Raw genomic sequence first — 22,551 nt, 5'->3', positions numbered from 1 at the left:
TTTCTCCCCCCTCCTCTCTCCAGTGCCTGCCTCCCACCTCTAAGACCTGTCTCCCCCTCTTCAGAAGCTCCCCACCCCACTGCCCTACTTGCACCCTGTCTCCCACCCAGCACCCCCTCCCGCCCCTCAGCACCCTGCCCACCCCCCTGTCTCCCTGCCCCGGTGTCACCCCCTCCTGCCTCCCCTCCCAGCTGTGCCATCAGGGCCACACGACCAAAGTCTACAGTTTGAATGTCAGGGTGCCCCGGGGCTGGCAGGGAGGGGGGGGCACAGCTCTGCACCCTGCTCCCAAACCAGTGGGGTCTGCTGGGGGTCACCTCCCCGTGCCGCGAGAACAACCCCCCACTGGCCCCACCTGCACCCCGGGTTAAGGGGGTCTCTGTCTCACAGGAGGTGGGCAATGCCAGCCAGGCCGCGTGTGTTGATGACGAGCAGGGAGATGGATCGCGGCGTCAGCCTGGAGAACCCCTATGCCAGCATCAACATCCCACGGGACCAGTTCCAGCAGAGCTTCATCACTCGCTACCTGGAGGACAAGCCCACCGTCATCGCCAACCCCGCAGCTGTGCCCACCTATGGCGTGGAGGAGCAGGCAGATCCCGCTGGCAGCTGCAACAGCCCAACCATTTCCACCAAGAAGTCCTGGTCCCGCCCCTACAACCCCTATGCCAGCCTGAGGATGCCCAACAGGGACTCGCCCGACTCCTTCTACACCGTCACCCTGGACAGGCCACCCAAGGGCCAAGAGTGGGAGGCTGGTGGGCGATGTGGCTGCTGCAAGTGCCACCCCTGCTGCAGAAAGTGCTGCTGTGTCGTCTCCTAAGGGCCCTCGCTGCACGTGCAGGATGTGCTGACCATGGGATGGGGCCAGGTGGCCCCGCGGGGATGTGGTTGCCTGGCCTGGGCACCTTGGGGAGCTTCCCCTGCACCCAGCAGAGCTGGCAGCTGGGAGGTGGCACTGGCTGGACTGTGCCATTGCTTTTCACCTGTGAGTTCTGCAGCCAGGTATGCCAGTGATAGGCACCTGCCAGGTCCTGAGAGCCCAGTGTGGGGGAGAAGGACAGGTACCCCCTGCCCTGCTGAGGCCCAGGAGCCTTGAGGATGATGTGTGCCAATGCAGATGCCACGAAGTGCCTACGCTGGGGACAGGGCAGCACTCTGAGCCTGCGATCCTGTACACTGACTCTGCCAGTCTGCCCTGGCTGGGAAGCCTCCAGCTCTGGGAAGGTGGAGGCATTGCCTGCCTGCCGGAGGGCAGGTTTGGATGCTGGCAGCTCTGTGTGCATGGCGGAGGAGGGCATCGTCATCGATGTCTCAGAATGGTGGAGAGGAGCCAGGGACGTGCCCCCAGCCAGGATCAGGACCTACCTCCCCAGAACTGAGCGGTCCCCCCACCCACGGCGTTCTGGGGTTGCTGCAGTGCCTTGTGCCAAGCTCTGGCTGGGTACCGCTCCTCCTTGATGGCCATACTGCCCATGGGACAGAGGGAAGGAGACAGGAAGGACAGACAGACAAAGTGTGTCAGGGCTCCAGAGCAGCACCTGATGGCACAGCATAGGCGTGGGAAGCCCCTGGCTCCACTCAGTTCCTCCTGCCAAGCTGGAGGGTGCTGGGCACAACCCCTCACCCCATCCGCATCCCGGCTCGGAGCTCCACACTGTGCTGGGGGAGTGGAGGGCTGGCCCAGCTCCAGCAGCGAGGTAGCACTGGGGCACCCATTTGGAACGCAGATCCCCATCGTTCACCTTCTGCGACTTCCTGGGCATTGAGGAAGGCAAGGGAGGAGCCTGCTGGCCTCTTCGCAGCATGCTGGGGTGGGTCCCGGCTGGATTTTTGTCTGGGGTTGATGCCGCCAACCTGGAACAAACGCGCTGTTGTGTTGGTGTCCCATCCCACGGGCGGCTGCGCTGCCAGGCGGCAGCTGCGTAAGCACCAGGGCTGCTGCAGGAACTGCCTGGTCTGGAGGGCAGGGGCTTGGAAAGAGCGCGTGTGTTAGATGACTTCAGGGTGCTGCAAATAAATTTACAACCATCTCCTCCCCTGCCAAGTTACGCCTCTTCTCTCTGCCCTGGGTTTTCCGGGATTCCCGCGTTACTTCTTGCTTATCCTGATGGGTTGTATAAGGGCAGTGCAGAGGGCACACAGCCCTCTCCCCTCAAAACCAGGCTTAACTGTTGCACTGCTGACTTGCAGCAGCAGCAGTGGCATGCTGAGCTCTCCAGCTTGCTGCTGCCTGGGCCCAATGCTGCCCGGTGTTTCCAGTCCAGCCTGCTTCTGCCTGCCTGGGGATGCTGACTGGTGGTCAGCCCGACCCTGCCAAGCTGCGTGGCCGTCCTGTCTTTTGGAGAGAACCCGGCTTTGCGGGGGGCTAGGGGAGGAGTAGGTTCCTGGTTGGGCCAGCTGGGTAGGCTTTGTGCCTCTGCACTGGCTGGCTGCGACCCCCTGGGAGCCCACCAGCACTGAGAGCCCACCAGCAGTGGGATCCCACCACCACTAGGATCTCGCCATCACTGAGATCCCACCAGAACTGGGAGCCCACCACCCCTGGGAGCCCACCACCACCAGGAAGCTCACCAGCCTTGAAGTCCCGCCACCCTTGGGAGCTTATGGGTTGGGGTGGCAGTGGCTTGGCAGAGGTGTGGGGTAGAGCCCTGCCAGTTTGTCCCCCCTGCCCTGACTGCTCTGCCTGGCCCAGGTCCCACGCCAGCGGGTGGCCGAGGGGTGTGCTGCTTGCAGGAGGAGGTTGGCAGGGACACAGCCCCGTGCTACCCACCCTGCACAAGGAGTAGTCTTGTTCGCCCTGCCTGGACTGTGGGCAGTGCTGGCGTTGGGATGGGCAGATCCACCCCTGTTTGCTTTTGTGGCCCTGATGCCAGCCCTGCCAAGAGCCCACCCGCTGCATGGCTGGGCAGGGATGTGGCGTCACCACCTTGGCTTGGCTGAAACCCACATCCTGCAGAGGCTGTTTGCTGCCCTGGGGGTCTGACGTGCTCGACGGGGGCAAACATAGTTTGGGGAGGCAATACTGTCCCCAAGGGGTGTGTGGTGCCTTTGGCAGAACCTCTGGCATCAGCAGCAGGGTTGAGGGGTGAGGGGTGTGCTGGCCTGGCCTGGGCAGGGTGCTGTCAGGGTGCAGCATCTGCCACCAGTGCTGTGTGTCACCGCTGCCTTTCACTCTGCCTAACCTTGGGGAAATGCCAAACAAGCTGGGAGAGGCTGGGCAGAGCTGCCTGCCAGACACCTGGGCAATGATTAAGCTGGAGGCAGCAGGAAAGCTGGGGGTGTGAGTGGGGGAGCCATACAGGATGCTGTCCCAGACCTCGATGGGGCTCTGGACAGCACAGGCAACTGCATGCAGGGTCCTGTGGGTGCTCTTGGGTGTGTTTCATCTTCGAAGAGTGCTCAGGGGTGCAGAGCTGGGTGATGTCCGCCTCCTGCTTGTGCAGTGTGGGTGGTAATGCACATCTTTGGCTCATCTGAATCAGACCTTTGCACTCCACTGAGGGTGCCGCTCCCTGCCCCGCTGTGCCAAAGGTCCATGCAGCTCTCGGGATGAGTCCTGGGAACAGGAAAAGACATTACCCACCCATGTGTGTCACTGCTCATGGCAGATACACCTTCCCTGTGCCTGGATTTAGGTGTTTTGTCAGGGCTCACAGAGCCCAGCCGGGGCTGAAGGCTGGTTTCAGGCAGTGTGCTCCTTGGTGTCACCCTGTGCGGCTTGCAGGATGTACAGCCCGCATCACCCAAAGGCTCTCCCCACGCTGAGCCCTGCCTGTGGGGTGCAGGCTGGGTGGGGGCTTGTGTGCAACGGGCAGCTGGGCACAGCCCCTCACAGAACACAGATCTGCTGGCATCTGGGAAGGGGACATCAGGGCTGATGGGCAGGAGCTGGGCAGGGGCTGGGTGGGGTAGGAGGGCAGGCAGGTTGGCCTGCAAGTCTCTGGGCACATGGCCTTGGAGGGAGCACTGTGCCTATTCGGGCACCAGCTCTGCCCTGGCTGCCAGCATCTGGGGTGCTGCCACCCACCCCATGGGCATGCAGGGTGGTACCCTGAGCTGCCAGGGCACAGCCAGAATCCTGCATGGCTGTTTCCTGATCCACCCAGGCACACGGTCCTTACCTCCTCCTTTGGCCAAAACTGAGGTCCCTGGCACAGTCCCATCCCAAGCTGGCCATGCTGCCATCCCTTGCCTGCCACCACCCTAGCAAGAGGAGGGCAAAGCCCTACCATGGCGTGCCATCCCTGTGCCCGGGCACCCATGGGCACATGCAGCCCATGTGCACTGCCTGGGATGGGATGTGTCAGGATCCTGTGTCAGGATGTGGCCACTGCACCCCAAAGGTGCTGTGCTGCTGTGCTCCCAAGCGCTGGCACCAAGGGGACGAATTTTTCTGCAGAGCATCTTGACCCTCTGAGGCTTTCAGTCTCTAAACCCCCTAATTCTTGCTGCCGGGAGGTCCTGGAAGCATAGCCCGAGGGTAGCCGAAACGTGTGGGAAGCCGGCAGTACTGACTCCCTGCCTGCGTTGGTGCCTGCTGCTGCCTGGAGCAGGAGCTGCTGCCCTCTCCTGCTCCCTCGCAGAAATGCTGCTGGGTGTCTTGACAGTCCTGCCCGGGCTCCGGGATGTGTTTTTCTCCTCCAGAATCCTGGCTCCAGGTTCTGTCTCCCGACCGCACTCCCCGTTTTAAAGCTTCCCCTGCTGGGAGCACCCTCCGTGCAGAGGCTGTGGCGCTGCCGCTGGATCAAGGCAGCTGCGAGGACTGAGTCTGCCACCACCCTGATGCTGTCACCTCCCCTTGCAGGTGTCACCGAGGGGTGCTGGGCTCTCCCCAGGCTGATGATGAGTATTGTCCCCGGCAGAGTCGAGGGTAACTCAGCCCCCGACGAGAGAGCCTGCAGCCCCAGCTGGAAGAGCAGGGGCAGGTCATGGGCATGTCCGTGTCAGCTGCCCCACGCGTGGGCACTGCTAGCTCAGAGCCTCCGTGTCCCTGCACCAGCCCCAGCCCTGCACCCCGCCAGCCTGGAGTCTCACTCTGCTCTGGTCGCAGCTGTCCCCGCAGCCTGGACCACCTGAGGATGTGTGGCCTGGAGTGCGATGGGGTGTCTCCGCTGGACAACATCTGCCCAGATGTTTTTGGCCATGATGTGAAAGACTCCGCCGCTGCTGCCCAGGTAGAGCTGATGTCCAAGCCCTCTCCGCCCATGGTGAAGCCCAGAGCTCCTTGGCCACAGGGAGATGGCTGCTTCTGCTAATGAAGCAGAGACGGATGGTTAATGACTGCTCCTGGGGCTTAGATTTCAGAGGTCTTTATTATCTAGGTGCTTGTAATCCAATCTCCCAGGCTTGGCTTCCCGACAGCGGATCCAATAGCGCTTCCGTCCCTGAAAAGTGAGCCCTGTCCTCTTACCACAGTCACCAGCAGCTGCCGGGACCTGGCTGGGGAGCTGCTGGCAGCCTTGGCCCCCGATGCTCCCCACAGGACTGCTGCAGCCCCCCGGGACGGTGCAGCCCTTCTGCCATCTCCCTTGAGGCCCTGGGGGGAGCATCTCAGGACAGGTAGGGACAGGGGAGGAGGGGAGAGGGATGCCTGTGCGTATCAAAATGCTTGAGGTCACCTGTAGAGAGGGAGTGGTGTCTTGGTGGCTTCCAGGAGAGGTTTTCAAATAAGCTGGTGGGTACTGGATTCTCCCTTAAGATGGGGTTTGACTCCTCAACTCCTCCCTGCCAGCCTTCATGCCCATCTCCTGCTGCTGACAGCTGTGCCACGGTGACTTAGAATAGTTTGGAGTTGGCGAGGAGCAGGGTTGTGGCACTGCCTGGTCCTCTGGACGCTGCTCCCCTGCCCACCTGGCTGACATACTCCTGCCCACCCCATACTCCCCACCAACCCAGAGCCCAGGCAGGCTGCTGAGGTCCAACCAGCCCCAGGCCCCAGAGGGACATAAGGGGCATTTGGCAGAGCTCCTAGCAGAGACGCAGGGTCACACCAGGGAAATCGCATCCTCCTTGGACACAGGCAGAGCCATCTGTAGTGCAGAGTCCTGCTTTTCTAGGCCAGGCTGCCCACGGGGCAGGCAGGCAGCAGGCAGGGATGTTGGGCAGGGAGTGTGATGCCCTGGGGAACCCACCACGTGGGTCCAACCCCCAAACCTCCCACACATCAGATGCACTCAGAGGTGGCATCCCACACCCAGGCTGTGGGTCTGATGGCTCCTCTCCCCCTTCTCTCTCCAGCATGTCCCAGTCTGGTGGCTGCCCCCAGGCAGAGGATGTGGGGCTGTGTGTTGGGGCGCACATGCACACCCCGAGCCAGGGCAGCCAGCGGGTTGAGTGCATCATCTGCTACTCCTCCTACGACCTGTGCGGCCGGCTGCCGCGCCGGCTCTACTGCGGCCATACCTTCTGCCAAGCCTGCCTGAAACGCCTTGATGCCGTCGCCAATGAGCAGCGCTGGATCCCCTGCCCTCAGTGCCGCCAAAATACACCCACGCCCCGCGGTGGTGTTGCCATGCTCGACCTCGACCTGGCCACCTTCCTTGCTGTCAAAGCTGACAAGGAGCATCCTCGGGTAGCTGGCAGGTCCCAGCCCAACTTGGCCACCAAGGGCTCATGCAAAGAGAAGGCAATCACCAGGCAGCCAGTGGGGCTGTGCCAAGAAACGGTGCCGCCGGTGTCATTCCCCCGACGCAGCTGCTGCCAGCTGTGCCTTTGCTGCGGGGTGACAGCGGCCTTTGAAAGCTGAGCACGAGGAGGGGGCTGCCAGTTGGCACATGGGCAACTGAGCTCCTGGAGTGCAGTCTGGGAGCATTTTTGGGGACCTCACACCATGTCCTAGACCCTCATGTGGATAGTAGTGATGGGGCTGTGCTGGCAGCCTGAGAAGGGCTTCAGCTTGCTCAGGGCTTGCTGTTTACCCTGCTGGGATTTGGGGTGCAATGGGGGAGGATCGGGATGTCTCCACCCCTTCATCCTGCTCACTCGCCCCTCTGACAACTGTCACGGATGTCCTCTAGTCTCTGGCTTCTCCATGTGTGTGGCTCTGCAGCAGGGGCACCCCCACTGAGCACCCCCAGGCAGGGGACACTGGAGCCTGGCACAGTGTTGCAACACAGTGATGCTCCGGGGAGCATGTGGCACCCTGAAAGCTTCACGCCTATTAAACAACATTCTGTTGGCCCTGCTGGGTTGCATGTGTTGGTTGTATTTGTCAGTAAGCCTCGGGCTAACGTGGGGAGAGCCCTGCCTGTGCTGGGGGTGGGATGGGGAGAACTGACCTGCCCTACCGAATTGCTTTCCTTCAAGTGTTTGCCCTGCTGGCCATCTGCATGAGAAATTTGGGCACTGCGATAGCTGGACAGTTGAAATTGAAGATGGCAGAGCCCACAGGAGCTCCTGCTTGGCCTTGTGCTCCATGGCTTGTGCCAGGTTTGGTTTTCCTGCCTAATCCTCTCTCCACCTCCCTGTCTGCACACCTGCATGCAGCCCGTACAGAAGCCCCTCTGCTGTTTTTCCAGGTCGTGTCTTTGAGTGGCTTTCCCTGCCTGACTCCCAACAGGGAGCACAAGGATGAGAGCCCCAGCAGCCAGGTGTGGGTTTAACAGAGGCCAAATGAGGAAGGACTGAGGTGCACCAGGGTGATATTAATACAGTTCTTGGGCAGGGCTTGGTGTTGCCTGGGCAGTGCAGTGCTTGCGGTTTTTCCTCAGAGTCCCTTTTCTGCTTCTGTTTTCCATGTGGTTTATGAGCTCTTGCGACATCCTAGCATCAGGCACCACTGGCTGTGCTTTGGAGCTCAGCAGGAGACCCCAGCCTGTGCCTGCGAGGGGCCAGCAGTGATCCCATGTCCCCTGGGCAGTTTTGGTGCTTGGCGGTCCCCTGCACTGGGTGCCAGGGCCGCAGCCAGAGGAGTCCGACACCCACCCTGTACACAGCACCCACCCCACTCACAGCACCCCCACCGTGCACAGCGCCCATTCACAATTCTGCCACTTGGTGTCACCTGCTATAAAAAAGTCAGAGCTCTGAGATGTGCCCAGCAGAACCCATGGGAGCAGGGCCACCAGGGATGCCCCACGGCAGAGGTGCCAGGGTGGGACAGCAGAAGCATGGTGTGGTTTAGAGACTCCAAGGGCTGGACATCTGCCTGCCTCGGATCTTTAATTACATGGAAATGTGCAATAAATTAAAGCCTTAAGGATGGGATAAAAGCTGACATAAAGTCTTAAAGCACTTTCCCCTCAGTCTTCATATGCACCCCTGGGGCTGCCCAGGGGCTCACTTTCTCCAGATATTTCACAAGTGGGTGATGGGAGGAATCTGTGATGAGCCCATCTTGGCTCTGGGCATGGCTTCATGCAAAGGTGGCAGCAGGACTGTGCCCAGCCCAGCGCCCCATGTCCCAGCTTTTCGATGGTGGAGGGTGGCAAAGGCCCATGGCTCCCTGTCCCTGTGCCCAGGACTCTGCCTCTATGCTCCCATCCCTGCTCCACCACTGGAACCAACCTGTGAAGCTTGACCCTTGCTGTGTGCATCTGTGTACATCCTTGCTGCTCCCAGCCAGTGTTGGTCTCTGAAGGAGTTTATCTGCCCCTCCATCACTTCACTGTGAGAACAGTCTTGGTGTGCTGGCTGGGCACCCTGATTTGCTCCCTTTGGCCATAACAGGTCTGGTGTTGGGCCCCATGCCTTGGGGGTCACCTCCATCATTCGGCATGGCCCCCCCAAACTGTCCTTGCACAGTGGGTGCTCAGAGCAACCTCTTCAGGTGCTGGCCCTGGGGCCAGGCTGCACAGTTCTGCATGGACCCCAAAACCACAGGAGAAGTCATCACATCAGGGGAGTGGGCACTGGTGGGTGCAAGCCCTGGCTGGGGACAGTCACCTGGGATCTTCCTGCAGGGTAATGGGTCCCCCCATCCCACAGAAGGGGGCAGTGACAGGGATCCATGCTCTGCTGAGCACTGGAAGCATGTGTGAAGGGAGAGCGGTGGCACTGCTGGTGTAGCAGACCCCAAAGTGTCACCAGACTGCAACTGTAGCAGGGTGCCACCAGTGTATGAAGCAGAAGTGGGGGCAGGCATGATCGGTGCCAGCCCTGGGCTGGGCTGCTGTCCCTGCCAAGCAGGACACCGGGGACGCCTCTCCTGCTGTGTGCCATGGGGTGATGCAGCAGAGTGGCAGCGAGGGGATGGTGGAGGACCTGACATGGGTTTGCAGCCTCCTGGGCTCTCTGAGCACAAAAGCTGGAAATGGCCTTGCTTTTAATAGCTGTGGGTTTTTTGGTGGGTTTTTGTTGGTTTGTTGGTTTTTTTTTTCAGTGAATTTTGCACTTCTCACCTGATCCCAGGTGGCTGCAGGCAGCGGCCAATACTTCCTTGAGGAGGAAGAGCATTTTGGGACAGGGCTTCCTAAAAATACAGGTCCTCATATAGCCCACAGCTGCTGGTGGGATGAGCCAGTGATGCAGCTCTACGTGGCTGCAGGTTTGTGCCCTGCTTCAGGGCTGGGCTGGGCTGGAGGATTCCTCTGAATCATTTCCAGATGGGGATTAATGCCACAAACCGAGTTTGCTGCAGGATAGATAAACAAACCAAACTGCCTGCATGCCGCTTCTGCCCCAGATTTGGGAATATCCTGGTCCTGGCCTGGGGCACGGGCAGGCACTGCCTTGCTGCCCTTCCAGCCCTTTGGCTGTGGGGCAGAGGCTCCAGGGATTCCTACGGGACTGTGACCTCCAGCGTCCCAAATGGGACAGGAGCTGTGAGAGCATGAGTGGAGGATGGTGTCTCTGCTCTGTGTCCCCACTCCAGGCTGTGGGTGGGATGAGGTGCTGCTGGCTATGTCCCCTGGTCCCCTTGGTGTGCACTGAGCCTGCCAGGGACAGGGAGAGCTGGGAGGTGACACCTCTTGTCTCCAGCCTGCTGCTGTGAGGCTTCAGGCGGCTTTGAAACCGGAGCAGGTATAAACAGGGTGGAGGCAGACTTTGAGCCCTCTCAAGCTGGTGCTGCTGTTCCAGGGTGAGGGTAAACAAGTTTTGGGCGACTGCAACCCTGCAAGCTCTCCTTTCTCTCACCTCCACCTGTAGGGGTTTCTGGGTGTCCCCCAGTGTGCAGCAGATGTGTGATCCTGCTGGGCAGGAGGAGGGTGTCCAGTGGGCCTCACATCCCCACCATCCTCATTTTGGCATAGTTTGTGGGCTCCTACCAGGGGCAAACAGAGCCCAGCCAAGGGCTCGACTAAAGGCTGGGCTCAGTGGGCTGGCCCATGGCTCCCAGCAGGGCTTCCCATTGGGGCCTTCTGGGCATGGTGGGCCAGCACTGAAGATGGGGTTAGACCTGCCAGTGATATAATTTAAACTTTGTCTCACCCCAGCCAGCTACGGGGATCCTGGGTCCATATACCTCTCTGTACCTGGCTGGTGAGGCAGCACACCCATGGGGGATGCCCCATGGGGAGGATGGAGGCCAAGAGATGGGTCTGGTTTTGATTTATCCCAGCTCTCCAGCTTGCAGCACACACAAGCAGTTAATGCCAGGCCACACAGAGCTGGCTGTTTACCTGGCTGGAGCAGTGCCCGGCAGAGGGAGGGACGAGGGCACGGCTCCGCACCTTGCCAGAGCAGGCATCACTCCAAAAATATTTGCTGAAAAAAGTGCAGCTCCACCCCGAGGAAAACCGGGGCCAGGAGCACAGCCCGCTCTAGGTTTAGACGGAGGGTGGCAGCGAGCACGGGAATGCGTGTGCCTTCAGGGAGCCGAGCACATCCACCCGCTCCCCTTGCAGCCAGGCACTGCCCAGCACCTCCGCTCAGCACTGCTGTGCTCACTCGAGGGTGCCAGGCAGGGACGGGTGGCTGGGCAAGGCAACGGGCACTAAGGATCCTGTCCGGGGGGGGAATCCCAGCTCCGGAGCACGGGGACCCCTCGCCGCCTCAGCGGGCAGCCATGGGCTGCTGGCGGGTCCCCAGCACACTGCTGGCCTGCCTGCTCCTCCTGCGCCCGCTGCCCTCGCCAGCCTGCCCTGACGCCTGCCGCTGCTCCTCAGGGGAGGTGGACTGCAGCAAGCATGCCCTCCATGAGGTGCCGCAGAACCTGCCGACCAACACCAGCACCCTGTGGCTTGGTTACAACTTCATCACGATGCTGAGGCCACACTCCTTTCCTTTCCTGCCGGGGCTGCTGCTGCTCAGCCTGCCTCACAATCACCTGGGGCTGATCCACAGCCAGGCGCTGGTGGGGCTTGGGGCGCTGCAGGAGTTGGACCTTAGCCACAACCAGTTAACCGTGCTGAGCCCTGAAACCTTCCTGCCCCTCACCAACCTGGCCATGCTCAACCTGGGCAGCAACAGGCTGGGGGAGCTGGAGCCTGGGGTGCTGCGTGTCCTGCCTCAGCTTCAAGTCCTTTACCTGCAGGACAACCCTTGGGTGTGCAGCTGCGGCATCCTCCCCCTCTGGCACTGGCTCAGCCGCAACAGGGAAAAAGTGCAAGGTGAGTGCCGGGAGGACCGCGTCCCCAAGCCCCCACCCCGCTCCATGCTGGCTGGTCATGCCACTGGGGCTGAGGCAGGATGCAGCACACTGGCTGTCAGCTGGCTGTGGGCTTGCGTGGTTGGTGCCTGTGGGGGTATGGCGAGGTTCCCCAGGACCCATCTTTGGGCCATAGCAGCTCCTGTGTCTGCTTGGGTGGAGACATCCCTGGGTCTGGTACCTGGTGCCCAGCTTTGGTCCATGCTCACCAGTAGGGATTGCCTGGAGAGGAGGGCCACGCAATGTCCCAGTGACAGGCACCCAGTGCTGTCCCCAGCCGTGGCACCAGTCCTGCCACGTTTGTGGGCAAGGCCTGCTGGTCAATGGGCAGCTTATGGGGGAGGAAAAGACTGTGTCAGGGTGGGCAATACCGCTGACCCAACCAGGACTCGGTGCCTTCATCCCCTTCCCCAATGCCCTCATGAACATGGGTCTGACCCTACATTTCTTCCCCCATGAACCTCAGTGAGAGACAGCTCTGCCAACAAGGTCTCTCCCTCTGCTGCCAACCACTCCTGCTTGCTTCCATCTTGGGTGCACGCCTGTCACTTGTGCTGGCTGGGACCTTCCGTGGCATCTCCAGGTGGCTACTCACTGCTCCCCACATCTCTTCCCTGGGAACCAGGCCCACCACCTTGCCTGCCCCATCTACTGTCCTGTCCTAATCCTATTTGCCAGTGCACCCTGCACCAGTGTCCCCACCTCCCCATCCCATCCCACTCCCCAGGGCACAGGAGGTAGATAAGCCCTGAACCCACAACTGCTCCCTTTCTTTGCACCCTGCCCTGGGTGATCTTGGTAATCCTGCTTGCCGTCCTCTTGCCCTGGTCCCATCTGTCCCATACAGACCTGCCATCCCCTCTGTCCTTGACACCTGCCTTGTCTCAGCTGCCCCCCAGTGTGTCTGTCAGCACTGCTTTTCTCTTCCAGAGAAGAGTTCACTCCTCTGCAGACTCCCGGAGCAGCTGAACAAGTATCCAATCATGGCCTTTGGGAATGAGTCCTTCAGGCAATGTCAGGAGACCTCACTGTCTGCCCAGCACTACGTCATTTTCCTGATCATTGGACCATTCTCCTTCATGGCCAGCATCTTCTTCTGCACTTTCATGGGTTCCATCATAGTGGTTTACCACAACCTGCGCAGGGAACCCCACTTCTGGAGAAGACCCCACATCTGCAGGGGCCACTCAGGCAGAGCGACCAGGCTTTAGCCCTGGGAAGACTGTGGTCCATGCCCTTCTCCAGCTGCCTGCATACACCCTGATTGCAAACATTTTCCTGTGGACCAGTGAGAGGATGCTCTGTTCCTGGAAATCACTTTTCTTCCTCCTCTCAGAGTCTCCTGACATGATGCCAAACTCCTTCTTCCACACTGTCAGGAGGAAGAGCCTCCAGCTCAGACCTGCTGCAGGGCATCATCCAACTGCATATGATCTCAGTGTTCCTGGAGGCTCCCTCAGGGCACCCTCAGACCTGCACATCCCCTTACTAGGGTGGGGCAGGTGGTCCTTCTCCTCCAGGTCACCCTATCCTGCTCCTTCTGCTGCCCAAGACCTCAGTGTGCAGCTCAGGATGCACTGTATGCCTCTGTGTGCTTTTTGGTGACACCCAAGTGTCTCTATTTATCTTTCAGTGCAGCCCAGGAGCCTCTCTGTGCCTCTGAGTTTGCCCCAAAGCCCTCCTTGGGCCTTTTGGTGCTCCCACACTCACCATCTGACATTCAGTGACCCCAGCTGCCTGTGTGCCTTTCTGTGCCTTCAAGAGCCATTAGATTTGCTTTTTGCACATCCAAATGTCATCTGTTGTCTCCTGACATGCATTGGTTTGCCTTTCGGTGTGCCCCAGATCTCTCTGTATGCCTTTTGGTGCACCTGAAGATCTCTGGATGTTTTGGGGGCACTCCAGATCCCCCATGGGACTTTCAGAAAGCCCCAGACCTTTGCATGTACTGCCCAAGGACAGGGCAAATTACAAAATGTTTCTTTTGATAGGTTGTTTTTTTTTTTTTTCCTTGAGACAGGGCTGCTGGTGCTGAGAAGGCTCAGCCAAGAACCAGGATCTAATGTGAGGCCAATGTTTAGGGTGAGGGTTGGAAAGAGACAAAGCTCGAACTCCCACTGATGTGGTTTGGCAAAGGGGCTGCTGAAGGATAGGTGAGACTGCACAGTTATTCCTCCTCCGGTAGCTTTTCTCCCAGGTTAAAGCTCATCCAAGGCCAAGGACTACAGTTCACTCAGTGATGGGAAAGGGGACAAAAAGTTCCTGTGTGGCTTTACATCACAGACCCTGCAGCCTTTGCTGCTGCCTCACCTCCCATCACCCACAAAAAGGGGCTGGGGCTGCCTCTGCACCTCCCTGCCCTGAGCCTCCTGCCCTTCCCCGTGGAAATGCTTCTCCATTGCATTGCATGGAAATGCTTAGCCAGCTTATTGGGAGATAGCCTGGAAGGAGCTGGAGCTGTGCTGCAGAGGAAAGCACAAGCTAGGGTGACAAAAGCATCTCTCAAGTAGGAGCAACATCCCTTTCTGGTATGAATTCTTAGCCATTGTAAGACGATAAGAGCCACAATGAGAAGACTGTGGCCACCAGTCTCCTCCTGTTCGCTCAGTCTCTTGCCCGTGCAAGAGCTGTGGGCCAAGCCAGGGATGCGGCAGGGGTCAATGAATCCCTTGGCAAGCTCTTGGCAAGGGTTAAATAAGTCATGCAGAGAATAAACCAAATGTCATCTCAGTTGTAGTTTGGCTTGCTCTCTTTTTTATATTCAAGAGAGAAAACTACCTGGTGTGCTGCTACACTGCTCAGTCCCTCCTTGATCCTTCCTGCAGTGCCTCTCTCCAGTGAGGGCTGCAGGGAACTGGTGAAAGCAGCAGATTCTCCAGTGCTACCAGCCCTGCACCCGGGACAGCTGCAGGACCTCTGCCAGGATCAGCCCCTTGCACAGTGCCTTTACCAGGAGCAATCCCAGCTCTCCCAGACCCTCCCTAACAACAGCCCTCAGTCCTTCCTGAGAAGGCCTGAGCTTGCCATTCGGATCTAGGACCCCATTTGTCATTCTGCATGGCCACCTGGGCCCCACTCCTCCTCCTAGATTGTTCGGAGGTTGGGCTGGTACTGTCAGCACATGGGGAGCATGCTGTGAATGAGTGATGTTGCTTCAGTTCCCCCCAGGAGAGCTGCCTCTCTGTTTTGCAAATCCCTCAGGGCACCTTCAACCCTGTAGTTGGTCCTCTGTTCCCAAAGACCAGCCCCAGTGGCAGTGCCCCATGCTGCTCCCAGGAGGTGGGGAGCACAGCAGTGCCAGGGGACCATTTTCCCCTGAATGGAGGTGAGTGAGAGCCAGCTGGCATGGTTCTGGCATTTGGGCCGTTTCAGACTGTTCCTGGCCCCCAGATGCCAGGCCTGTCTCCCCACGTTGGCTGTTCAGGTTGATCATCAGCCTGGAACCTGGAATGGTGATGCCCTTTCCCTCCCAATCTTTCCTGAATCTCCTGGCTTTTCTCCCTACCAGCTTCTCCATCCCGCCTTGTCCCATCACCTCCCACCAACCCTGCAGCAGTGCTGGGTGAGGCTCTGATTCAGCACAGGGCTCCCTGCCAGCTTTCCCACAAGGCAGAGACAGAAAGAAGGACATGACACTCGAATAAACCATTTCATGATCCAGTCTAGACTTTACTGAGCTCTTGCAAAAACTTGGTATTAATGTTACATTGACGTATAAAGTAGAATGGGTCCAATTTCTCAGCTGGAGCAAGATGAACTTGATGGAGCCACTGCAGCCAGTGGGACGATGCTCACAGACCTCAGCTGCCGTCTGAAAATCCTGCCTGCAAAGTCTGCTGACCCTCAGGGAGAAGCCCCATCTGCTCAGTGGGGACAAGGAGAAGGCAGTTCATGCTGCTGGGACTTGGTACCACGTTGCAGGTGGGTTTTCCGCCTTCGCAGGAGGCGGGATGTGATATTGCCCGTGCATTTGCCGTAGCTGCTCATCACCAGCCTGGCTGGTGCCAGATACTTCCCCAACTCTGGTGTCTCTGCACTCACTCACAGAGCCCATGGAGAGGGTGTGCAGGGATGCTGGCACATGGGAACGTATCCTTGAGTGGAGGAAGGTGTGGGGAGGAACAGCTCAGCCTGTCTTGTTTAGTTCCCTTCTCCCAGGCTGGGATGCGATTTCCACATCTCCAGGTTCAGACAGATGCAGCCACATGAGCTGGGTCTTCAGGGATGCTGCAGGAGCTACTGGCAATCTTGAACTGCAGGTGAGTGTGGCAGGGAATCTGCCAGTGCCTGCTGTGGTGCCCTGGTACTGCAGGCAAGCTAAGTGGCTGCTGCAGACACCACAGCACACAGCAATCCACGTCCGGCCAGCAGCATCTCTCCTTGCATTGCTGGTGCTGAGGCAGTGTGGAGCTTGGCTAAAAGTCCATGCAACCATCCAGAGCCATTCCCCATGGAGATGTTCCTGGCCAGGAAAGTCATGGTGTAAGAGCTACATGCTGGTCATGGCCATGTCCTGGGGATGTCTTCTGTGCAGGAGAGGTGGGTAGCCAGGATCTTGGTGGCTCCAGAGTACCACAGTGAGGACAGGAGGGTGGGCTGCAGGGCTGGGAGCATCCTGCTGCAAACAGACCACGTATAGGAGCCAGGACATAGCCACGGGCTGATGGGAGGGAGGAACAGGGGGTTCATCCTCTGCAAGGAGAAGAACTCACATCTTTCAGCCCCTGCTGCAGAGGCGGGGGTCACTCAGCACACCAGGAACATGTGCCCAACCTGTCAAACTGCAACGGCTCCTCCAGCCACTCAGGACCATGACCACATCACATTGGAGCCCTCCGGGGTGGTGGGAGACATGGAACACATGTCTCGGGGGCTGTGTGTGTGCCGAGAAGCCTGAAGCCTGCAAAGTGAAGCACATGTTTGTAGTCTGACACCAGTTCTTCCCTGCTGCTGTGGGAGAGCAGACACCCTGTGCCTTTCAAAGTCCTTTCCCCTTGCATGTAGCCAATCAGTGGCAATACTGATTATCAACAGCACTGGTTGGAAGCAATTATCTCTGTACAGTGAATTCCAAACCGTGTCCTGGTTCTGCCGTGCGTTCTGGGGCACAAGCATGGCAGCAGGCCTAGGAAGGGAGGGAGATATACAATGAAGTCACTGTGTATGGATGAAGGATGCTTTCCTCCCATCTCACCCAGAAGAACCCATCAGTGTCCCTTGAAAGGCAGTCCTGGCTGTGCCTTCCTACTGTGTTGGGCAAGGACTGATGGCCCTCGGGGAGAAGGTCACACCACAGTGCTGACTGAGGGGTCGGAGAGGTTGAGCTGGCCGGTGATGTCGGTGGGATGATATTGCTGCAACACACAAATACACAGACAAGAAGAAAGAAGTGTCAGGCAGTTCTGGCACTTGACCCCGCCTCTACTTACATCCCATGTGTCCCTACAGGATATCTCTTGGGGGTGATGCAACAGTCCAAAATCTGCTGCTGGCTGATGTCCCCTTCCCAGAGCAATCCAAGCTTGTGCAGAGGTCGTTGCAGACACTCTCCAAGCACCCTGCAGCTGGGCAGGGAGGATGCCCAGGAGCGTGGTGCAGCTTCTGCAGAGCGTGGCAGCCACGTCACCTGCTGAGCGACCCCCTCTCTGCTCTGGGAGAGCTACAAGACAAAGCCTGTGACTCATCAGCCCAGCCCACGGCTGAACCTGTGTTTGGAGGGTCTGGCTGGGTTTCGGCATCTATCTGGTGCCAGATCAAGCTGTGCTTTGAGGCCAGGGCGTTTCACCTCCTTGCTTGAATGACTCTGCTTTGACTATCCTTTCATGCAGGTGAGGAGATGTGTGGTGTGGTTGACTTGTGATAAACTGTAGTGTCAATTGCTGATGTAAAAATACAGCCTGTGTTGGGGATGTGGCCTGGATCTGGGGTTCTGCGCTCCTTGCAGGTGGGGCAGCTTGCAAAATGCTCCCTGTGAAAGACTCTCCAGCTGCAGTCCCACCAGCAAGCAAATGGGGAGAGCAGAAATACCCCTCAACAGACAAGAAAAAAAAAAAAAGTCCTTCCTCCCCGGGCAGGGATTTACAACAGGGAAGCTATTTTTTCTCTTACTCCTTCCATACTCCCTTCCTCTCCCAGTTCCACTCTCCAAACTCCAAACCCTGAACTCGAAGCCCTAACCAGCCCTGCTGTGAGAGTGGGTAGCATGGAGCATCTTGTGCTGCTGTCTGGGGACCTAAATGGGTGCTGGGGCAGGAAAGGGTCTCAGTGGGTCTTGTGTTGCAGCGCAGACCCTCTCCAGTGACGCTTGCCTGGCCCCTGCACCACACTGCCCAGGAAGGTTGCCATTTTGCTAGGCTCCCGGGGGGGTCCTCAGTGACAGGATTTTACCTGTCTTGTGTTGGTCAGTAGTAACTGTGGCCCCTGTGGTGCTGCTGGTGGCTCTGGCACTGTGGCTACCCTGCGTGGCTCTACACCCTGCCTCCTGCCACAGGGAGGTCTGGGGTCCCCCCAAGCCTTGTGTGGGGTCCTTGGGGCTGCCCTGCTCTGCCCAGTTTTGTGCTTCACCAGGACCCCTCACTGGGGAGATGCTGGGGCAGGGGCGGGAGCCAGCATGGTCCCTCTCTCTGGTACACATGCTGGGGGACATGCTGACACCCAGGGAGGATCTCACGGGATCATTCTTTTATTTAGGGGACTAGCTAAGATTAAAATGGAGCCTCTGAGAAATTTACTGCTGTGGCCTTTCTTTGCTAAGCGGCAACACCTTGGCCATCACCCGTTTGCACAGAAAACGGCCGAGGCGATCCTGAAGTCACTCTGCCACCCTGGGGGGAGTTTTTGTGGCTATTAATGAGTCCACCAAAAAACGCCCCTCTCTCCCCAAAATGGGTGCAGCTGCCCCCTTTCTTGCGAAAAATTAGGATTCCAGCTAAATGCAATCTTTCCTTTCCATAGCAAAATGGCCGGGAGGCATGTGCTTGTGGGATGAAGCTTGATTCTTGCAGGGAGGAGAGGCAGCTGGGAAAGGGGAGAGGCTGGGTGACTCACTGGTGGAGAAGGAGGAACTTGAGATACAAAAAGCAACAGGCAGAAGAAAGGTCCATTGTTAAACATCCTGCCTGATGCAAGCCGGGGTGGGGGTGGCGGGGTGGGGAGTGGTGTGTGCATGTGTGTGTGCATGTGCCTTGGTGCATGTGTACGTGTGTGGTGGAAAGCTGGAGGTCTAGCAGGGCAGGCTGGGGCGTTCTGGCCTCTCTGCACAGCTCAGGGGGTGGGAAACTCTAAAATAACCAAGCGAAGTGGGGAATCTAGCCAGAAAAATTAAAATACAAGAGCATGGCTTTTGATTTGAAAGCATATCTCCTCCAATCACAGAGTTATCACAGGGTAACATTGTCATTTACTTTTTTTTGTGTAGAATTCATGCATGCAATTTTTAATAAGAAAAAAATAAAAAAAAAAAAAAGGAAAAGAAAAAAAAAAAGCAAGAAAACTGTCATATCAAAACTATGTTAAAGTAGAACTAATGCTAGAAGCACATATCAATAATTTAGGGTAAATTATGTTACAGGGATGGTGCAACTATCCCCAAACCAAACATTATAAAGCCAAGAAATTAATCAATATTAACCGTAGAAGAGACTCAAACATGTTAAGGTATGGAAGTGAAGTGAAGGCACCAAAAACTTTAAATGACAACCAGGAAGAAAATATAGACAAGAACTTAATATGTCTTTAAAAATGACTTCAACCTAATCTGGGCTTATATGGTAGTCCCTGGCTGGTGGAAGATTTTCTGGAAGAATTTTGAGGTTGGTTTTTTTTCAATTAAAATTTAGGATTCCAGCTAAATGCAATCTTGCTGTAGAAAATGTCAACTTTCCTTTAAAAAAAAAAAAAAGAAAATTGTTGTCCTTGACCTACTTTTGGTTCTTTTGGGCCAAAAACTAGGCTGTTTTTCAGCCAAGAAGCATTTGGCTTTGGGTCGGCTGATTCTTCTCTGAAAAGATGACTTTTTCCATGAACCTACTCGGTTCTCGACCAGCTCTGGCACCATCCCCATGGCTGCAGGGCGAGCATCGCCTTGCAGTGCTGGGCCCTCGCTTGGCGGTGACGTGGGATGTGTGTCATGCTGTGTCTGGGGGGGACGCCCGTGGGCTGGCAGTGTGACTCTGTGGGGGCTTGATGACGGCTGCAGTGGGGGGGCTAAGGGACCTGTGCACCTCGTTACGTGTCTGTACGAAATGTGCCGGCTCGGAAGGTGTCTGTGTGGTTTATGCGTCTCACATGGCTTCTGTGGGGTTGCAGTATCGTGGGTGGCTGCGATGGATGGCAGTACGTCAGCTCTGCGAGTGCTATTCGAGTTGCAGGAGCTGCCTATGGGGAACACATGCATCTCCTCCTGGGGCGGTGGGGATGATGTGCCGCGGAGAGGCTGTGCAGCTCGGGTGATGGTGGGCGCTAGGACGTTCAGAGTGGGGTGGTAGCTTCCCAGGGCTGTCTTGGCTCCATGGTGCCAGCCTGTCTCTCTGGCACTCCTGAGGGACCATTCTGCAGGGCTGCAGAGCAGAATCCATTTTTAAAACTCCCGACAACGAAAAGGAAAGAAGCAAGGCCACCAGGTTTGCATCTTTCACTCACTAGCCAGGAGAGCCCATGGGGCTGGGGTCAGCTTGGCCTTCCAGCCCCATGGGCTCTCAAGCCTTGACCATCTGAGACCTGGTGTGGGCCCGCAGCTCTGCCGAGCATCATGAAACAGAGCACCTCGCTGCTTTCTTGTCTTTACAAGGACCCCGGGCAACATGTCCCAGCATGCTATGTACTCATGGGGTCTTCCACAGCAGGAGGGCATTGGGTCTCTGAGCCAGGACTGCTGCATGAAAGCGGAGGGCACCAAATGGCAGGCTGTGACATGAGCTGGTGGCAGCACCCTCCTGCTGGCCACTCACCCTGCAGAGCAACCATCAGGTCTGCCCGACATCACAACAAAGCTTGCTCCACCACAGACCTCCTTCGATAGCCATGCCTTGGACCTGCTAGCTTCCCATCTTGGCCATGGTGGCTTGGATGTTGGTCCCACTAGCCTGTTCTTGACCCAGCTAGCCTGGTTCCCTGGGGAACGTGTCCTGGGGCCCCAGCCACATCGCCCCATGGCAGGCAGAAGACTGCAACAGGCTCACAAGCAGCAAGGCATTGTTGCCCATAGCTGCCCCACAGATGCAGCTGCACCCAAAGCGAGGGCCATCTTCTGGGATGAGTGGGTCCATCTCCCTCCACAACTTGCCTGTGAGAAACGTGCCAAGAAAAGCATGACCAGGACCCAAAGCACGGGGAGTCCCATGCTGTGCTTGCCCGTCTTGGGCGAGGGAAGGGGAGAGCGTGGCTCCACCACTTGCCCATGGGACCTCTGGTACAAGTGGCCCCAGACTTGGTCAGCCCAGGGCATTGGGGTGCTCCTACCCTGGAGCAGAGAGCACTGTGGAGTGGCATGGCATAGGGTGGATGCCACACCAGGGAGCAGGATCAGGCCCAGGATGCTTCCCTGGAGAGGGAGCGATGTGGGAAGTACCAGGCCACCACACGCCAACTATCCCAATGTTCCTGGGTTGTCCCCCTCTCCTGTGCCCACCATGGGCACTGGTCCCCCCAGATGTCCACTGCACCGTGATGCTCCTGCTCTCCCAGGACAGGACCCCTTGGTTTTCTAATCGTGGAATGGTTCAAACACAACAAAACATGGGGGTCTACTCAGGACATGCTAAGGGTCCCCCCAGCAGATCTTCCTTCAATTTTTTCTCCCCTTTTTTCTGTGCATCCCAACTGCCCCTCCTCTTCCTCACGCTTCCCACCTTCTCCCCCCTGCACCACCCACGCCATCTCTGTCTCCTCTCCCCTGGTTGGGGTTCAGGCCACCAAGACAGAACCTGCAACCTTCCTGCAGAGCTGCTTGGGGGGTGCAGCACTAGGAAGGGGGACCCCAGACACGGGGGCATCACTGGGACAAGGTATCACCCAGGGGTCATGAAGGCAGTGCAGGAGCTGACAGGGATGCCCGTCTTCCCTGTGGGGTACTGGAGATGAGTGGGGAGAGTGTGGGTGTCCCCCCCTCGCCTGCCAGGCTTTGAGGTGTCAGCGAGAGGAGCGCTTTGTGTGAGAGGGTGGCAGCTGAGCCTGGTGCTCAGCTGTCCCCGGGGCCATGTCTCAGGGGTGCTCCGGGACCTTCTTGGGATGGTGCCTGCATTGGTGTCAAAGGCAGCTGCCTCCATTTTGCACACAGAGCCGTGGCCCCGAGACCCCCTGCGATATTGCATGCTTCTCCCCGAGGCGCCCCGAGCCTGTGGCCGGGGACAGGCCACCCCACCGCGGGGGGGGGCCACATCTCCCCATGCTGCCGCCGTCCCCCCGTCCCCGCCGTGCCTTGCGCCTCGGGCAGCCTGGCTGGGAGCCTGCTCTGAGCAACCCTGGGCAGAAACCCACCGGTCGCCCCAGGGAGGCGATTTTGGCAAGCCCGTCGCGCTGGGAGGTCGGGCAGCAAAACGCAGCGACCGCTGCCACACGAGACAACAGAGTAGCCACAGTGCAGAGTGTCATACAACAGACGGCAACATGCAGAGGGACACCGGCTCAGTCCGACAGACCAACAGCCCAACCTGACGCTGAAGAGTGTCTGAAGCTCCAGCACGAGCAGACACATTTGCACATTTGGAAACAGCTGGCTTTAGAGGCAGCAATTTGGAATTTTTCTCTGGTTACATGAGAGCAGTTTTACTCTGAGGTGAAAAGCACAAGTTTGAACCAAGGTTGGGTCTTTAACAACCTCCTCTTTCAAGCCTTTGTGTCTCTTTTCTAGAGCTGCATTACTGCTGACGATAACCAGAGACAGCTGTCACTCCTGTGCCGAGGACTACGTCCCGAATGCTAATTGTTACAAACAAAAATCACATGTAGAGAATGTGACACGCATGGCTCTCAGTGAGGTGACACGGTGCCCAAATTAAATCAGGGTGATTGTTTTTAGGCAT

At 57.9% G+C, this 22,551-nt stretch overlaps 4 protein-coding genes across 23 annotated transcripts in view; 3 read left to right on the top strand and 1 right to left on the bottom strand.

The window, feature by feature from the left end:
• Nucleotides 1-170: 170 nt before the first annotated feature.
• CYSRT1 (cysteine rich tail 1) lies at nucleotides 171-2,031 on the top strand. The gene has a single exon (XM_026860451.1). It carries the CDS (start codon nucleotides 401-403, stop codon nucleotides 821-823), a length of 423 nt encoding a protein of 140 aa, XP_026716252.1. The 5' UTR covers nucleotides 171-400; the 3' UTR covers nucleotides 824-2,031.
• A 3,403-nt stretch (nucleotides 2,032-5,434) lies between these two features.
• LOC113486648 (RING finger protein 224-like) lies at nucleotides 5,435-7,453 on the top strand. The gene is made up of 2 exons (XM_026860725.1): nucleotides 5,435-5,562; nucleotides 6,241-7,453. Exon 2 carries the CDS (start codon nucleotides 6,242-6,244, stop codon nucleotides 6,746-6,748), a length of 507 nt encoding a protein of 168 aa, XP_026716526.1. The 5' UTR covers nucleotides 5,435-5,562; nucleotide 6,241; the 3' UTR covers nucleotides 6,749-7,453.
• Nucleotides 7,454-10,348: 2,895 nt separating this feature from the next.
• On the top strand, nucleotides 10,349-14,495 carry LRRC26 (leucine rich repeat containing 26). Its single transcript, XM_026860724.1, has 2 exons — nucleotides 10,349-11,492; nucleotides 12,461-14,495. The coding sequence occupies exons 1-2, from the start codon at nucleotides 10,739-10,741 to the stop codon at nucleotides 12,739-12,741; spliced, it is 1,035 nt and encodes a 344-aa protein (XP_026716525.1). The 5' UTR covers nucleotides 10,349-10,738; the 3' UTR covers nucleotides 12,742-14,495.
• A 676-nt stretch (nucleotides 14,496-15,171) lies between these two features.
• Nucleotides 15,172-22,551, bottom strand: part of GRIN1 (glutamate ionotropic receptor NMDA type subunit 1) — a 36,527-nt gene continuing 29,147 nt past the window's right edge. For 7 of the 20 annotated variants that reach the window (XR_003399607.1, XR_003399612.1, XR_003399613.1 and 4 more), the window contains 2 exons: nucleotides 19,817-20,088; nucleotides 16,779-16,884 (listed from right to left, as the gene is read on the bottom strand). Coding sequence is in view for 11 of the 20 variants with exons in the window: in XM_026860750.1 (XP_026716551.1) it covers nucleotides 19,885-20,088 (204 nt within the window). In the remaining 9 variants the exon portion in view is untranslated. Of the gene's footprint in view, nucleotides 16,885-18,870; nucleotides 20,089-22,551 lie in introns of those variants that run through there. The other 13 variants (XM_026860747.1, XM_026860751.1, XM_026860754.1 and 10 more) reach the window with 7 other exon arrangements.

This window comes from Athene cunicularia (assembly GCF_003259725.1).
Source record: "Athene cunicularia isolate RWA chromosome 17 unlocalized genomic scaffold, athCun1 chr17_part1, whole genome shotgun sequence".
In the NCBI taxonomy this organism is placed as follows: domain Eukaryota; kingdom Metazoa; phylum Chordata; class Aves; order Strigiformes; family Strigidae; genus Athene; species Athene cunicularia.
The sequence above is the reverse complement of the archived record's forward strand: the minus strand, read 5'-3'. Positions and strand labels throughout refer to the sequence as shown.

Coding starts and splice junctions, on each gene's coding strand:
- CYSRT1 (XM_026860451.1), top strand. CDS start 401: ATGCCAGCCAGGCCGCGTGTGTTGATGACGAGCAGGGAGATGGATCGC.
- LOC113486648 (XM_026860725.1), top strand. CDS start 6,242: ATGTCCCAGTCTGGTGGCTGCCCCCAGGCAGAGGATGTGGGGCTGTGT.
- LRRC26 (XM_026860724.1), top strand. CDS start 10,739: ATGCGTGTGCCTTCAGGGAGCCGAGCACATCCACCCGCTCCCCTTGCA. Junction 11,493..12,460: donor CAACAGGGAAAAAGTGCAAG/GTGAGTGCCGGG, acceptor TTTCTCTTCCAG/AGAAGAGTTCACTCCTCTGC.